General features: G+C 45.2%; 1 protein-coding gene across 9 annotated transcripts in view; it reads left to right on the plus strand.

The window, feature by feature from the left end:
- The first annotated feature begins 10,718 nt into the window (after window positions 1-10,718).
- The window catches only part of FAM178B (family with sequence similarity 178 member B), a 114,564-nt gene continuing 107,337 nt past the window's right edge, over window positions 10,719-17,945 (plus strand). For 7 of the 9 annotated variants that reach the window (XM_042981242.1, XM_042981244.1, XM_042981245.1 and 4 more), the window contains exon 1: window positions 10,719-10,795. In XM_042981242.1, the coding sequence (XP_042837176.1) occupies window positions 10,754-10,795 (42 nt within the window). In that variant the 5' untranslated portion in view covers window positions 10,719-10,753. The remainder of the gene's footprint in view (window positions 10,796-17,945) is intronic. The other 2 variants (XM_042981247.1, XM_042981251.1) reach the window with 2 other exon arrangements.

The raw sequence follows: 17,945 nt of genomic DNA on the forward strand, positions 1-17,945 counted from the left end.
GTGCGTCTTTCCTGCTAGGTGTGTTTTGTAAACGTAGCGACTGCTAGGTGGAAGTTGTTAAGCCCGAGTCTGTCAGGAGACTTGCTGGACCTCAAATGATTTAAATTTAGGAGCAGGCTCCTAAAAGCCACCATGTTAACTGTTGTGCGGGCTGGCCGGGCAGTGTGAGCCATCGCGAACTTGTTGCATTGGCCCAGTGTGTAAGAACTTGGGCAGGACCTACCCGCAGTCCTAGCACAAATTTCCTGTTACAGTGGTGCTGAGGTGATGAAGTCATTGCCGGTGATGTGGTCCAGGCCTGAGGTGGGACCGAGGAGGGGAAGAAGGATAGGGCCAGATTTAGGACCCCTCCCAGGGCCAAGGCCTTTGGTGATGTGGAGTGAGGGGGTGGCGACACCGGGAGGTTATTATTAACCAAGGAACAGGTTAAGGGAGGCTGTTGTGTACTGACTTATGATTTCAAATCCACGTTTTAAAAGCTTGTTTTGGACAAAATTGTTCGTGGTTTGAACTTGTTTTGGAGTTGGATATTAGGACTTCCTTAACTCTCGCACTGGAGTAGAGAGGACTATTATGTCATTGACAACATAGTAATAGCAGTGGTGTCCATCATGTGACGGACTTTGAAACTTTAAAAACCAAGAGGTTTGATCAACAACTCGAGAGCGTTCAGCTTGGGCAAGGCTACTCTTTCTTGATCCGAATAGTTCTCTGAAGATCTTGAGACACTTTTGCTGCCCTAGCGAGGCTACTTTTGGTCAGCAATGGTATTAAAGCCTGCAGCAGTCTTAAGGGGCATCTGTTCCTGCCTTGGCACTACTAGGCACTGGTACAATCCATTCAGTGGTCCCTGGAGTAATAATCTTCGAAGCAGCCCACCTTCCTGCCAATACTGGTACCCCAGTGTGGAACCTAAGCTTGCAGCTGCTACCCAACTATTAATTGGAAGGACTGACTTTACCCACTGTGGAAAGGCACACCTCAACAATTTCTTTCATCTCCCTTTTGCCTGGAACAATAGTGTACTTACCTATCATTAGTTTGAAGTATGTTATTTCTTTACTGGCTTATGAAGGAACATCCTGTGTGCTATTGGCATATGATAAATTATAATTCCCTCAGTGAACCTATGTTAAATAAGTTATTGGTAAAGACAGTCTTAGTCTCTGAGCATAATTTGCCCCAAACAAAACAGGGGGAGGTAGAAGGTAACTTGATAATGGGAAATGAAGTCACTGAAGGTACCTGGGCCAGAGCTCTCTACTTAAAACTGAACACATCTTCCATAGCTCTCATTGCCCACAAGCTAAGGTGTGTAAGCTGCTTAGAAGGGTGAGCATTTGGGGCGCCTGGGTGGCTCAGTTGGTTAAATGTTTGACTTTGGCTTGTGTCATGACCTCACGTTTTGTGAGTGCAAGCCCCACATCAGGCTCTGAGCTGACAGCACAGAGGCTGGAGCCTGCTTCCAATTCTTTGTCTTCCCCTCTCTCTCCTCCTCCCCTGCTCACACTCTTGTTGATCTCTCAAAAATAAATAAACATAAAAAAAATTTTTAATAATAAAAAAAAGAAGGGGCACCTGGGTGGCTCAGTCAGTTGAGCGTCCGACTTCAGCTCAGGTCATGATCTCGCGGTCCGTGAGTTCAAGCCCCGCGTCAGGCTCTGTGCTGACAGCTCAGAGCCTGGGGCCTGCTTCAGATTCTGTGTCTCCCTCTCTCTGCCCCTTCCCCGTTCATGCTCTGTCTCTCTCTGTCTCTCAAAAATGAATAAACGTTAAAAAAATTTTTTTAATAAAAAAAAGAAGGGTGGGCATTCAAAAGGCTTTGTAAACACTGCCCTCCATCAGCTGCTAGGACTTTATTCACATTGTCAGTATGGCCCTATCTCAGTCTGGCACCATGCAATATCTGTGTTTCTTTTCAGATGGAGAATCCCTTCGGAGTAAGAATTATGCTCTATTCATCTTTGAATCCTTAGTGCCTTGTAGAGGCCTGACATATAATAGGATCAAGTAAATTTTAGTCAATTTGCTTCTTGGACAGAATATACAGAATCAGCTTTCTAGGGCTTCTCCTGGCCCAGTAAGGTCAATTTGAGGTAAACTGGGGAGGCATGAAGCCCCAGTTATTTCCATCTGTCCTGTGCAGGTTATATTTTCAAAATGAGGGGCGCCTGGGTGGCTCAGTCAGTTAAGCATCCAACTCTGGATTTCGGCTCAGGTCATGACCTCAGGCTTCACGTGATCAAGCCACACCATGGGAGTGGGGGGCTGTCAGCTTAGAGCCTGCTTGAGATTCTCTCTCTCTAAATTAATTAATTAATTAAACGTAAAAAAAAAAAAGGGAATTTAAAAAAAGGAGTTGGTAGAGCATTCCTTCACAGGTTCACAGAAGCACGTTTGGTCTTTGTGGTGTCCCAACCACCAAGAAAAAAGTGGTCTCTATTCTGAGGCCAAAAACATCTTGATCCTCTTTAAAGGTGGGTTTTGCTTTGAAAGGTTTCCAGTGTTACTCCCTTCTCTCCTACCTCTAGTGCAACCCTTCCAAATTAAATTGGAAAAAAAAATTCTGTAAATCTTAGGAATGTTCCCCAAGAATCTATAGTTAATTTGTATCTGTGGTTAGATGTTTAATGCTAAGGAAAAAGCATTGGACTGGAAGACAGGTGTTCCAGAATGGAACCCACCAACTCAGCCAGTCACGTTTTCTTTTTTAAAAAAAACAGCATTAATACTATTTTTTTAAGTGTATTTGTTTTTGAGAGAGACAGAGAATCTGAAGTGGGCTTCGTGCTGACAGCAGACAGCCCAAAGCGAGGCTCAAATTCACAAACCATGAGGTCATGACCTGAGCCGAAGCTGGATGCTTAACTGACTGAGCCACCTGGGTGCCCTTCCCGTCACGTTTTCTTTTGACCTCTATTTCCTCATCAGTAAAACTGATTAGACTAAATTATTATTTCCCAAAGTGTAATTCACAAAATCCTAACCTCAGGAGATGCTGTCAGTTAAAAAGGAATTGGGAAGTCCTGCATTTGATGAATTCTGTCTTGGAGATGCACATTCTAGCATACCAAAGGCTCTGATTAGGCCTGTTGCAAAGAACCCTGTTTCATTCACCTGTGGTTTAAGCCAGAGTTTTTCCATCTTCATTGGCCACTCTTTGCCAACAAACACCCACTAACCCAACTCTCAGCAGACCAGTGAGAAATGCAGTTATGAGGTGTTACGATTCTGTGCTGCCTGACTATAAGATGGTTGACTCCAGGCTATGAAATGGAAATAAGGTTTATGCTTAATCATAGGACATTTTTGCAGGTCCTTATTCATCCCACAAAAGCCCTGGGATTCTACAGACTATGGAAGTGAGCTCCAATGTCAGGACCAGTCCCTAAGTCATCCCCACCCACACCCTGGTGCCCCCAGCTCCCACCACCTCTGCTCACACCCCTGCTCCCTAATGTCTCCTTGGGAAACAGTCTCCTCCACTCTTGCTTCTTCATTGGCTTTGCCAAAACAATAAACTTTCACTAGTATTTTTTTACTTTTATAGGATAATTTTTAGTGGTCAGAATAACTACACATTGTAATAAGTCAAACATATGATGAGTAAAGGAAAGGTTTGTTGTTAACAGTTTCATGTTTTTCCTTTTTTTTTTTTTTCCCTTTCTCTATGCCAGGGTTTCTCAACTTCAACATCATTTATATTTTGGTTTGGAAAATTCTTTGCAGGGCAAGGTGCAGTCCTGGGTGCATGGTAGGATGTTTACCATTTATGCCATTAGCATCCCCCAGTGGTGACAAACATAAATGTCTTCTGCCATTGCCATGTGTCCCCCTAGAGTGTAAAATCACTCAAATTGAGAATCACTGCTCCATGTTCATATAGACATATTCAAACAAAGGCACATATAAGGGATGTTTCTTTAAATATACAGATACATAAATGAATATCAAATAGAAAAATATATGTCTATTATAAAAATTATTAGCAAGTTGCTTTTTACAAAAATTTTTGTGGAGGGGTGCCTGGGTTGCTCAGTCAATTGAGTGTCCAACTCTTGATTTCAGCTCAGGTCATGGGTCCATGCCGACCATGGAGCCTGCTTAAGATTCTCTCTCTCTCTCTCTCTCTCTCTCTCTCTCTCTCTCGTCTCTCTCTCGTCTCTCTCGTCTCTCTCTCGTCTCTCTCTGTCTCTCTGTCTCTCCCCCTCTGCCCCTATCCCCCCACCTCACTCTTTAAAAAAAAAGAAATTGTGGACATCTTAAACCAATACATATAGATCTAACTCATTTTATGTAATTGCTGCATAGTATTTCCTACTATAAATGTAATTTACCCATTTTCCCCTTGATGAATATTCAGAATATTTTTGCTTCTTAAACAGTGCTGCAATGCCTGCCTGTGTACACCTAGCCTTATATTTTGGAAGGTGTGTACAGTAAACACCAATAAATTCTGCCATTTTGTTTTCCCCAAAGTTTGGAGCAATCCATGTTCCCACCAGCAGGGCATGGGAGTGCCACACCCCATGTCTACATGCTGGGAGTTACCCACCTTTTGCAAACTTTGCCCACAGGTGGGTAAAAATGAGATGCTGTTGGTGTTTCCATTTTAAGTTCCCTAACCTCTAAGGTAGCTGAGCATCTTTTCATATGATTGTTTGAATTTCCTCTGCTGTGAACTGCCAGGCTCAGCCCTCAAGCAAGTTCCTTAACCTCTTTTTGCCTCAGTTCTATTTTCTTTCAAGTGGGCGCAAGGCTTACCTCTGGGGCCGTTGTGAGGACCAAATGAGTTAACACTTGTAAAGTGCCTAACACGCTGTAAGTGCTGAGTTCATGTTGGCTTTAAAATGGTCTATTTAAAAACAGTTGCCTGTTTTTACCCAGAAGATCTCCAGCATGATAGAAAGGAAACTAATACAAGTAGCTACCTCTGTGTATTTGTGGAGGTGAGGAAGTGGTGGTGGTTGATGGGGAACAGGGCATGAAGGCAGGGGTGGGAGTGAGACCCACTGCAGACCTCTTATGCTATTTTGGGTTTTGTTTGAACTATGTGCATGTGTTACCTATTCAGAAATGAAGTAAACATTTTTTAATTGGCTATTCGTATTCTCATTTGGGGAGATTCTTTATCTTACTGACTTGCAGAGACTCTGTTATATCGACTCCTTCCCATGGGCCAAGGCTGGTCACCATTCAAGGGGGAGTAAAATGTGACTTCTTCCTTGAACCTATCACAAGAATGTGGAAAGGGTGGAGAGTTGTTCTTGGTCTGGGCAGAGTTCTCACAAGCTTAAAGTAATGGGGTCAAAAAAGGATTTAATCTGCATTTCTATTGCTCTGGCTGGGCCACAGAGGCCCTGACCACTTACAAAGGCATGTGTAGCGCCAATTTTTAATTATAATGAGGGTGGGGGAGATGGTTGCTGTGTGCAGGCCCTCTGGGATCTGGCATCAGCTAGAGACTGCCCAGACCCCAAGGGCCATCTAAGGAGGCCTAAGAAAGATCTGATAAAGTGGCTGAGCCTCCTGCAGCCTGCTGGGAGCTAGGACCCTTCTGGCAGAAAAGCCAGGTCAGAACAAATCAAACATTTTTGTGCAGATGCCACAAATCCAAAATGGGTCACCTGGAACTGTCAGCATGGGGCCTGGCTGTAGCTGGGGCTCAGAGGGATCAGAGGAGGATTCTCATTTGTGTGTGTGTGTGTGTGTGTGTGTGTGTGTGTGTAAGAAACAAAAGCAGTCATCAACCAGCAGGGCAGCACAGGAGCAAATATGAATTGTCACCCTTCCCCTCCCAGGACCCTTCTCTCACCCAGTGAGCTTCTTCCCCATCCCACAGAGCCCCGTTTACTCTTCCAGGGAGGAACTTAAGCTCAACCTGGGAAATTGTAATATTCCTCTCCCCCTCTCCCCACCAGGCCATCTCTTCCCACACTCCCTTCTGCTGGGCAGTCCCATGGGATCTGTTTTTTTCTAAGTCAGTTAAGCCCCACTGACCCACACAAAAGAGGTGAGTAAAGGGCTATTTACAGAGGGGTGTCAGGGTTGAGGGAGCAACCGGGGATTGTGAGGACCAGGGTTGGCCACCCTGGGTCCTATGGTATTGGTGCCTGGTGAGTGCTGAGCAGCAGGGGAGCCACTGCCAGAGCCTTGGTGGAGAGGGCAGGGTAGAGGTGCACATCTCTCTCCTCCTACCCTCTTCCTTCCTTCCTGCTGGTGACCCTAACTGGCAACCAGGGGGCAAGGGAGTCCCTTGAGGCAGCCCATGGAGGACAGTCCCCAGGCAGAGAGGAGGAGGGGGATCTGGAGGGGCAGATGGAGTGATCAGCATGGTTCTCTGCCTGGGATGATGTCCTGCTCGATGGTTCAACTATTCTGTCACTGGCATTCTCAGTTCCTTGCTCCCTTGTCCATGGTACCCAATGCTAAATTTGCCCAACCATCTGTTTTCTGGGTTCCTTCTTCCAAGTTGGCGAGCACTGCCAGAGAAAAATCATACACCATGACAGGCTTGTGATTGTCACCCTTGGCTGGGCCCTCAATGCTGGGAGCTTGGTGGTTCTTTCCCTCAGAGTCCTTAAGCCCCGGCCCTACCCATGTTGTATTTCACTGAGGAGCAGACAGGAACTCACTCACCTCCTTTCCCTCCTCTTCCTCTTTCATCCTCCTCTTCCCCTTCCTTCATCCCTTCCTGCTGATCTTGGTAGAACTGGGACTCTCCTCCCCAAGGCTGCCCCTTCACCTGCTGGGCTTTTTGCCCTCTCTCTGCATCAGGCACCTTCCCTTGGCCTTCAAGGATGCTGAGACCTGAGTCTTTCCTCTGATTGGTGCCTCTGTCATGGATCTGTCTTCTTCCATCCACTTCCAGATTTCTGGAAGAATGACTCCCTCCCTGTGTCTACCTCTTCAGTGGCCACTTATAGACAATGTCATCCAACCTACTGTCTGACCCCACTGTGCCCTAAAATTCTGTTGCTAAGGTCACCCTTGGCCCCCTATTTGCCAAACCCCAGATTCTGTTTATAACCTCATTCTCTTAGACAACTTCCTGTTGCTAGCTGCCTCCTCCTTGCCTTCGCCCAAACTAAGCTTCCTCCACCTTGCCTTTTGGCCTCTCTTCTTGGCTCTTCTTCCCATGCTGGAGGTTGATCTGCAGAGGCCATTTCTGTCATTCAGACCTCAGAGCCCTCTTCCCACTCCCAGCCTCCTCTCCCCTGCTAAGCTGCCTACACCCATCTCCACCTCTCTCTGTTCCTTCAGTACTCAATCAAATGATCAGATATCCCACTGAAGAAACCCCTTTGCATGGCCCTCAAGGTTCTCATGGTGGCTGTCACCTATGAGTTCTGTATTTCCCCACTGATAAGTGACATTCCAGTCCTCAAACAAACCATTTACATTCATGCTTTGTACATTCTGTTCCCTTTGCCTTAAATGCTTTTCCTTCTTTTGGAAATAAGTTATAATTCCAACTCAAACTCCAAGACTGTGGGCAAATGTTATCTTGCCTGTGAGGTCATCAGACTTCCACTGCAGGAGTACTGGGCCTGCCTCCAGGGGCAGGGGATTGATTACACTGCAGGGTAGTTATCTTTTTGCATGTGTTTTGCATCTAGACAGCCAATGCATGATAACTGCTCATTGTTTGTTGAATGACTACTGAATGGATGAATGCATTACACAAGATAATTGTTTTTTGTTTTTGTTTTTTTTTTTTTTGAGAAAGAGGATGCAAGTGAGCAAAGGGCAGAGAGAAAGGGAGAGCGAGAGGGAGAATCCCACAAGGGGGAGAGAGAGAGAGAGAGAGAGAAGCAGGGCTCACCCAAAGCAAGGCTTGAGCTCACCTGATGTGGGACTGGAACTCACGAACTGTGAGGTCATGACCTGAGCCAAAGTCAGATGCTTAACTGACTGAACCACCCAGGTGGCCCAAGACAATTGTTCATCTGTCTTTTGCTGTACCTGCTTATTGAAAATTTTGATCATTTTGTTACATAATGTCCTTGTATAAGATTCTCCATGAGAAATTACTTTTGTAATTGAAAATAAGGAAAAATTTATTTCCTTCTACCATAGAGACTCTATATTATACAGAGAAGCAAGTATCCCTTTGTGTCCCCCCCCACCCCCACCACACACACAGAAACACACTTTTATTTCTTGCTTCCAAGAAGCTCAGGGACAGGTTTAATATTTATTCACATAATCACATTAACCCTGCTGGCCCAAATGTGGCTCTTCCTCCTTTTTGTGGTTTTGAATTTTTTTTAATGTTTATTTATTTGTTTTTGAGAGAGTGTGAGGGGGGAGGGGTAGAGAACAAGGGAGACTGAGAATCTGAAGCCAGCTCCGCCCTGTCAGTGCAGAGCCCCACGCAGGGCTCAAACTCAAAAACTTCACAAACTGAAGTTGGACGCTTAACCAACCACCCAGGTGCCCCTGATTTTGATTTTTTATCTTTTCTCCAGTGCCTCTTTTGAAATCAGACAATGGGTGGGGCACCTGGGTGGCTCAATCAGTCAGATCATGGTCGGGTCAGGTCATGAGCAGTCGGGTCAGGTCGCGATCTCAGAGCTCATGAGTTCAAGCCCTGTATTGGGCTCTCTGCTGTTAATGCAGAGTCCGCTTCAGATCCTCTGTCTCTCTCTCCCTCTCAAAAATAAATAAGCAGTTTTTAAAAAACGTTGAAATCAGACCGTGGAGTATGAAGGAAAAGGTATACACAATGGAGCCAGAGAAACGGGCTCAGACGGTACTAGCAGCTCTGCAACTGGGGCAACTTAAGCTCTCTGAACCTCCAATTTCCCTTCTGTAGGGTCCTTAAAAAGGATTGAATTACAATGTATATAGCGTATGTAGCTCCTTCTAGATGATCAATAAAAGATGATTACATGAAGAAGCAGCTATAAATGAATAAAATAATTGAAACTGTCATTCCAGGTTGGCCTTTGTAAGACTAAGCACCCACTCTCCCTGGAAGGAGTAAGGAAGGCCCACTTGCCTAAAGCCCTTCTCCTGAGTCGATCCCATCTCTATGGTTACTATTCAAAGGACTCTTGGGAACACAGCTTTTTAACCAGACTAAGAGATCAAGTCACGAGGAGTGGGCATACACAACATGGGGTTGGGCAGAGCAGGACTTGAAGGAACAGAGATCCTAGGAGGAGGAGGAGACTGGGCGGGCCTTCAGCAGGCATGACCTGCTGCATGAAGAGGCCCTCTAATGGAGTCTCTGAGCCACCTGAGGCAGCCCTGTTGGCCAATTTTCTTTTCTTTCCTTCCAGGGTCCTCTGGGAGGAATGTGGAGGGCCTCAAGGACACAGGGCCTCCACACAAAGTGAGAACAACAGGTTCCTAAAGTGAGAGCAAAACCCTGGGTGACATGAGGAAAGACAGACCAGCAGCAATGAGAGCCCTGGGATTAAATGTAGGCTCTCATACCCCAGTGTATGGCTCTAGGTCAGGCAGCTGGCCTCCAAGCCTCAGTTTCTTCCACTGGAAAATGAGTAGTCAGCACCCTCCAGCCTACAGTGAAGATCCAATGAGTTAATGTTGGTGGGAGCATTCGTATACCAGAAAAGGATTATTCTTGTGTAGGTTAGTATTTTCAACTTTGCCTGGGGCTGGATCTGTCTCTTCATATTAAACTTACAAACGATGCTCATTAAAATGGATATACCTATGTATGTTTAAAACATTTAAAGTGGCAGACGTTCTCCAAAGAACAGGAAGGAGTTCAGAAGGGATCCTTTCAATCTCTTCAATATCCCTTTTAACAAATGGAAGTCACATGAATTAATGGGCTCAAACTCCTAGATGAGCTGATCAAAGGAAGTAAAGGTCAAGAAACAACGTTGCTGGGAAGGCCTGCTAACACACCAAGGCCTCTCTGCCTTCTCTCCCTCACTTCCTGGCCCCAGAAGAGGGGCTTCTCACTCAGAGTATGGGCTTAGCCGGGGTGCCAGGAGTAGCACTGCTCAGCTCAGCTCGGCTGGGCTCTACCGCCCTCCTGCCTGGAAAACCACGCAGGAGGACAGTTAATTAGCTATTCATGATGTCTAATTAAAAATCAGTTCCCCAGAAGAGTAGGATATGGTTTTAATTGATGACAGGGCTGGCTGCAGATAAAGAGATATAATGTATGTAAATGGCCTTGCTCAGGGTCAGGCAAAGGGTCGGGGCTCAACCAGTTTGTTGAGTGTGAATCTGACCGGCCGACATCCCCCAAAGAACGAACAGACACGCACACTCACACACACTCAGATACACATGCCCAGGGCACATCTGTTCTCAAAGCAAAACGTGAATAATCATGGATGGTGGTTATAAGGGATGCGCTCTCAACACACAACACGAGAAGTATCTTACTGTGGGAAAGATCCCGGGTGGTCTGACGGCGGAGAGGCCACAGTGGGTTTAAATCCTGGCGCCGCCCCCTTCTGTCCTTGTCCCTTAGCAAGAGGCCCTTTCCCTGTGGGATCGGTGTCCCCATCTGTTTGGAAGCCCCCCAGGTGAGTTTCCCGCGACTCAACTGCACGTTAAGTAGAAGGCACAGACAAAAAGCTCGGGAGGGGTGATTGAAGCCGGCCTCGCCTGCGGGGAGCACTGCCCACCCTTGGGCTTCCGGTGCTGCGCTTGGCGTGCACGTGGATGCGCACGTGGCGGGCGGGGCTGGGCCCGCTGGGGGGCGCCGTCTGCGCGCGCCGCCCGGGTGCTGGACGGCTGTTGCCTGCCCAAGTGCAACCTCCGCATGCATCGTTGGGGGCGCGGGAAGGCTCCAGCGGCCCTGGAGGTAGGAACCCGCTCTTCTTCCCATCCGCGGTCCTCGCCCTTCCAGCCCCACCGTCCGGGAATCCTGCACCCGCTTCCTTTTCCCCACTAGCCGCCCCTCTCCTCCAGGCCTGTGCCCCGGCCTCCTACCGCTCCCCTGCTCGCCCAGTTAGGACGGTCCCAACCCCGCTGTCAGGTCAGACACAACCCCCTGCCTCCTTTGCGCCCTTATGGATTTCTTGGTTAAACACATGTGCTCACGTGTTACTCTGACCCTGGCGCCCGGCTGGGCCCAGGGCTGGCCCGGACCAAGACCAGCCAGGCCCTCCTCTCCTGGGTGGCACAGTCACCAAGGCATCGTTTGCTTTGTTGGGACGGAACTTTCTTCAGACTAACTTGAGACTTGGTTTATGTTTTGGTTGATTTGGTGGTTGTGTGTGTGTGTTTTCCCAGTGTTCCCCAGGGCACAGAGGATAGCTTTTTTTCCCCCCAGAAAAGCTCTCTGTTCCCAGCCTATGCCTAGTTTGATGGATGTGCAGTTTATAATAGTGCAGACTGTTTGACTTTCCTTTGTGGATAAAACTCATTTCATCTTTCAGAGTGTGAGCTGAGGGCTTGCTAACCAGAGCCACTGCCCTCACTAACATTCCTAAGCTATTAAATATTTGTTTAAAAGGACCGACACAAAGCACGGTGTTAGGAATAAGTCATCTTGAAAAAAGCAATATTCAGAAAAACAGGACTGTTGTAATAGTGTCAGTTAATCTTGGATCTTTTTTACATCAAGACTCAAAGCATTTTGGATTCCATAATGATTTGACCGCATGGCTACACTTTGAGACAGATTATTTTATTTTTCTTGTAGCGAGGAAAATAAAAGAAGAAAAAGTGGGGCAACATGTTGAAATCACACTGTGGGACAGTGATGGAGAGTGGGAGAGGTAGGCGAGGGAGGCTGAATGTTACAGGCTTGGGTTTCCAGGATTTAGGGAGGCCCCCACCCAGCAGTGGGAAGAGATAGACAGATGGAGCGGCAGTCCCTGGGCTGGACTGGAGAAGAGGGAGCATGGTGAAACCAGATGGCTTCACTCCTTAGCCTGGAAAGCAGATGAGTGAGATTGAGGAGGAATAGTCCTGGCTGGTTGGTGCTGGGTGCTGGGGAGGAAGAGGACAGGAGTTAAGTTTAGATGTTGAGTGTGTCTTCTTCCCATTTGACTGTAGGATGGCCTTTTGTCTCTTGTGTTCCTGTCTCAACACCTAGCACACAGTACTTGAAACATGTCAGATTAACCAGAGTTACCATTTTTAATTGATTCTTGGATGCACCTTTGTTCACATCTTCACAGCTCTGAAGTTGAGCCGTGTCTTCCTTTGTGTCATTCACTTGGCAGATTTTTTTCTTTCTTGGTGGTCATAGAAAGTCATGCTGAGGGCGCCTGGCTGGCTCAGTCGGGAGAGCATGCAATTCTTGATCGCAGGGTTGTAACTTGGAGTCCCACGCTGGGTGTAGTGATTACTTAAAAGTAAAATCTTTAAAAGAAAAAAAGAAAGAAAGTCATGATGCTCTTAAAATTGGTGGCATCTTAGCTCTGATGAAGTAGTGTTGCCAGCTGTGACCTTGGACCAGCAACTGCAGGTTTCAGCATTGGAGATTCAAGCACCAAAGATGACCTTTTATCACATTGTACCCTTCTAGTGTCATTCATTTCCTCTTCTTTGAAACTGCTAATGTTTTCAAGGAACACGAGGGAGGGAGTTGGTAAAAGCAAGAACAACAGGTACAAGTATGAAAAATATATTATTTTGTGGGTTGGAAAGAGAAGCAACAGCTGATGGATGTGTCTCCTTTCCTGGTGAAATTGTTAAATTGGACTGCCATATAACCACTGGTAGATGGATACCTTTAAGTGAAATGTGCTTTGCAGCAGCCATGCTTCCATGCACACTGGTCAGGCAGCCGTCATCCTTGAGCCTGCTCATGACCAGCCAGTCTGAATACACCTGTTGAGACCGTGAGACCCATGCTCCGCCGTCCACTGGAGTCTTGGTGATGCTGGGTCTACCCCTGGCAGAAACCTCCCACTGCTGTACAAGCCCCTCAAGGGCAGAGACCATATCTTTCCCATCCTTGGTGTTCCAGTACTCAGCACAATGCCTGACACATCAGAGATGCTATGTTAGGTGTTGCTGAGTAAAACTGTGCTGGGCAAGTTGGGGCAAGTTGTCTTCTGGTCCTCAAGTCAAAGTCTTCATCTTGCAGAGACCATGTTCTGGGTGAAGGTTTCCTTCCCAGCCCTCAATCATCTGTGAGGCTGCTCCATGAGTTACTGGTTTTGTGAGCTAACCTGCAGAGACCTTATTTCTCACCCTTGGCTTGCAGAATGAGCTTTTGGGACTTAGTCCACTTGTAAATTGGAACCTGCTTATGTATCAACTCACTTGGTGACTTTGCTCCCAGAGAGCCTCGCTAGTTAACCCACAGGATGTCAGGGCCCCTATGGATTAATTGTTTCTGCTGAGTTTGCTGTTTAAGCAGGTGAGCCGGTCCCAGCCTAGAGAAAGCTAGAAAGGTGAATCAGAATCTCCTGGAAACAAAAGGGCAAAGTTTATGTTCTGCTTTGTCTCCAGGGAAGACATGGGCTGAACTCCTGAACCCCAGGAGCCCTTAGGACCTGTGAGACTTGACCCCTGTTCTTCATTCATGGCTGACCTATGTGCTCCTTCTAGAAAGAGATGTTTTGAGCATGCAAAACATCTTTTCTCAGTCTGCACCAGGATGGTTTGGGGGTGGTTTGTGTAGAAGTGGAGGCATTTAGGAGAGTTCTTTCTCTGTCTTCTTTGGCTGACTCTCAGGTTCCCAGGAGGTAGTTGTACTCTGCTTGAGAACAGTGTCACAGCCACCACCAGTTGGCCAGTTTTACTTTTTTTACTCTCTCAAGGTGACTTTGGGGATGTTTTTATGGCAAATGTCTGGTGATCTTCCAGATTTCAGTTCAAATTATGAGAAATCCTGATGATCACCGTAAGATTTTTTTTTTAATTTGCGGGTATTAAAAACAAAAAATAGGGGCTCCTGGGTGGCTCATTGGTCAAGTTTCCAACTTTGGCTTAGGTCGTGATCTCTTGGTTTGTGAGTTTGAGCCTGCGTTGGGCTCTGTGCTAACAGCTCAGAACCTGGAGCCTGCTTCAGATTCTGTGTCTCCCCCTCTCTCTGCCCCTCCCCTGCTCATGCTCTCTCTCTGTCTCTCAATAATAAATAAACGTTAAAAAATTTTTTTAAACAAAAACTAGTTTTGAACCATTTCCATCAAAATTATTTCAGGCAAGAATCACAAATGTGATTATATGTCAACTATACTGGAATTAAATTTAAAAAAAGAATCATCAATGGATGCTGAAACTATGAAATGAATGTATGATGAGAAACAGGATGTTTACATAATCTCAAAGCATTTTCCCCATAAGATACTGATTAATAACAGAGGGAAACATAGTGATATTACAGTGGAGAAACCTGGCCTTAACCAAGTGATTAAAATTAGCACAGCAGTAATGGGACACTATCATGTGCCTTCTCACATACACTGAGAAGAACACATCACATCTGGGTATTCCTGTCCCAAACATGTCACCTGTATCTAATTATGAGGAAATGTCACACAAACCCAGGTTTATATAGTCTATCAAGTAACTGGCCAGTACTCTTCAACAGTGTCAAGGTCATACATACACACATGCACACAAGGTAATTACTGGTAAACCAAATGTAGTAAAATGTTGACATGGAGGGATTTTGATGAAGGGCATATGAGCATTTTTTTTTTTTTTTAGCTTATTTATCTTGAGAGAGAGTGAGCACAAGTGGGGGAGGGGCAGATAGAGAGGGAGAAAGAATCCCAAGCAGGCTCCTCACTGCCAGCAAGGAGCCAGCATGGAGCCCGGGATGGGCTCAGATGAATGAACTGTGAGATCATGACCTGAGCTGAAACCAAGTGTCGGGTACTCAACCAACTGAGCCACCCAGGCGCCCCCATATGGGCATTTTTTGTATTGTTTTTATAATTTGGGGTATGTCTGAAATTATTTCAAAATAAAAAAATAGAAAAGGTTGTCACATTTTTTCCAAAAATAATTATGGATGTAGGAACAGATAAAATATGCTATGTGTACTTGGCAGGGAGAACTTGACAAATCTAAATGGTTTTTGTAGTACAGTAAGATAAAAATTTTGTGTATCCTGGTAAATAGCTAACAGAAATGAATATTTATTTCCTTCAAAAGACATACACAAGAATATTCATAGCAGCTTTATTCATAATACCCTGAAATAAGAAACAATCCAAGTGTCCATCAAAGGGAGAGTGGATACGTAAGTTGTGATGTATTCATATGATGGAATACTATACAGTAAGGAAAATGAATGGAGAACTGCAGCGTGCAATAACATGGATGAATCTCACGTGCATGATGTTGAGCAGGTTATAATCAGACACAAAAGAGCTCCAAATATATGATTTCCTGTATATAAAATTAAGAAACAGGCAAAATAATTGATGGTGATACAGGCAGAATATTGTTACCTTTGGGGGCTATTGACTGAAAGAGATATGAGAGATCCTTCTAGGGTGTGAGAGATGTTCAGTATCTTCATCTGGGTCATGCACACACACACACACACACACACACACACATACACACACATTGACCCTTAAACACATGAGGGTTGGGGTATCAACTCCCTGTGGATTCAAAAATTTGCATACAACTGGGGCGCCTGGGTGGCTCAGTCAGTTAAGTGTCCGACTTCAGCTCAGGTCATGATCTCACAGTTTGTGAGTTCGAGCCCTGCATCGGGCTCTGTGCTGACCGCTCAGAGCCTGGAGCCTGCTTCGGATTCTGTGTCTTCTCCTGTCTCTGCCCCTCCCATGCTCATGCTCTGTCTCTCTCTCTGTCTCTCAATAATAAATAAACATTAAAAAAATTTTTTTTAATTTGCATACAACTTTGACTCTCTAAAAACTGTTAATAGCATATTGTTGATTGGAAGCCTTACCATTAGCATAGACAATTGATTAACGCATATTTTGTCTATATATCATATACTGTTTTCTTACAATGAAGTAAGCTAGAGAAAAAATATTAAGAAAATCACAAGTAAGAGAAAATTTACAGTACTGTACTGTATTTATAGAAAAAATCCACTTAGATGTGGACCTACATGGTTCAAGCTCATGTTGTTTAAAGGTCAACTGTGTGTATATATATATATGCCATATATCATATATATAAATTCATCAAGTTGAATAGTTAAGATTTGTGTACCTTATCTAAGTTACACACCAGTGAAAACTAAAATGTGTCTTGTGAGGATTATAGATCCAAATGTGAATTGTAAAATAATAAAAATTATAGAAGTTGATATGAGAATATGTTCATGACTTTGGAATGGGGAAGATTTCTTTTACAAAATTTTTTTATGTTTTATTTTTATATTTGAGAGAGAGAGAGAGACAGAGAGCGAGTAGGGGAGGGGCAGAGAGACAGAGACAGAATCTGAAGCAGGCTCCAGGCTCTGAGCTGTCAGCACAGAGCCCAATGTGGGGCTGGAACTCACAAACCATGAGATCATGACCTGAGCCGAAGTCAGATGCTTAACCGACTAAGCCACCCAGGTGCCCCAGAATGGGGAAGATTTCTTAAACAAGACACAGAACACACTAATCATAGAAGAAAGCATTGATAAATTAGGCTCCATTGAACTTTTGAATTTTTCTCTGTAAAGACACACCATTAAGAGAGTGAAAAGACAAGCCATAGAGTGGGTGAAAATATTTGCAACATGTAAAACTGACAGGGTTCATCTTGAGAATATGTAAGAATGCCCATAGATCGAGAAATGTCAAAAAGGACAACCCAATAGAAATTGGGCAACAGGTACTTTATTAAAAAAAAGATATCCAGGTGGAGAACACAACATGAAAAGTTGTTCAGTGTCATTAAGTGAGGAAAACACAAATTTATAATAAAAAATGCAATGAGGGGCACCTGGGTGGCTCAGTCTGTTGGGCGGCCGACTTGGGCTCAGGTCATGGTCTCACAGCTTATGAGTTCCAGCCCCACATTGGGATCTGTGCTGACAGCTCAGAGCCTGGTGCCTGCTTCAGATTCTGTGTCTCTGTCTCTCTCTCTCTCCTTCCCCCACTTGTGCTTTCTCTCTGTCAAAAATAAACACTAAAAAAAAATTTTTTTTAATGCAGTGAGGGGGTCACTTGGGTGGCTCAGTCGGTTAAGCGTCCAACTTCAGCTCAAGTCATCTCACAGCCCCGCGTCGAGCTCTGTGCCAACAGCTCAGAGCCTGGAGTTGCTTCGGATTCTGAGTCTCCCTCTCTCTCTGACCCTCCCCCGCTTACGCTCTGTCTCTGTCTCTGTTTCTGTCTCTCTCAAAAATAAACATTAAAAAAAAACAATTTTTTTAATGCAATAAGAAACCAGTAGGTGAGAAATACCTACTAGAATGGTGAACCTTTAAAAAACTGACAGTCTCAGGTGCTGACAAGGGTAGGATGAGGAGAACTGGCAAATGGCATATAGGAGGGTAAATTCATTCTACCACTTTCCAACTGACCTTGTCTACCATGAACGAACATACCTATTCCTGTGACCCATCAATTTGACACCTAGCCACATTCCCAACAGATATGTGTGTGATTAGGTGTGTGGGATTGTGTGTACAAAAGGCAAGTAAAACAATGTTTATGGAAGCATTATTCATAATTGTCAAAAACTAAAAACAATGAAGATGTCTATCAACAGAAGAGTTAATCCTGTATTCATACAGTCGAATACTATACAACAACGAAGATGAACATTCATAGACGTAACATTGAACTAAAGAAGACGACAAAGGGGGCGCCTGGGTGGTTCAGTTGGTTAAGCGTCCGACTTCGGCTCAGGTCATGATCTCACAGTTCGTGAGTTCGAGCCCCGCATCGGGCTCTGTGCTGACGGCTCGGAGCCTGGAGCCTGTTTCAGATGCTGTGTCTCCCTTTCTCTCTGCCCCCCCCCCACCCCCGCTCATGCTCTGTCTCTCTCTGTCTCAAAAATAAATAAACATTAAAAAAATTTTTTAAAAAAAGACGACCAAGAATCCATACTGTGTGATTCCACTTATG

This window comes from Panthera tigris, chromosome A3 (assembly GCF_018350195.1).
Source record: "Panthera tigris isolate Pti1 chromosome A3, P.tigris_Pti1_mat1.1, whole genome shotgun sequence".
Taxonomy (NCBI): domain Eukaryota; kingdom Metazoa; phylum Chordata; class Mammalia; order Carnivora; family Felidae; genus Panthera; species Panthera tigris.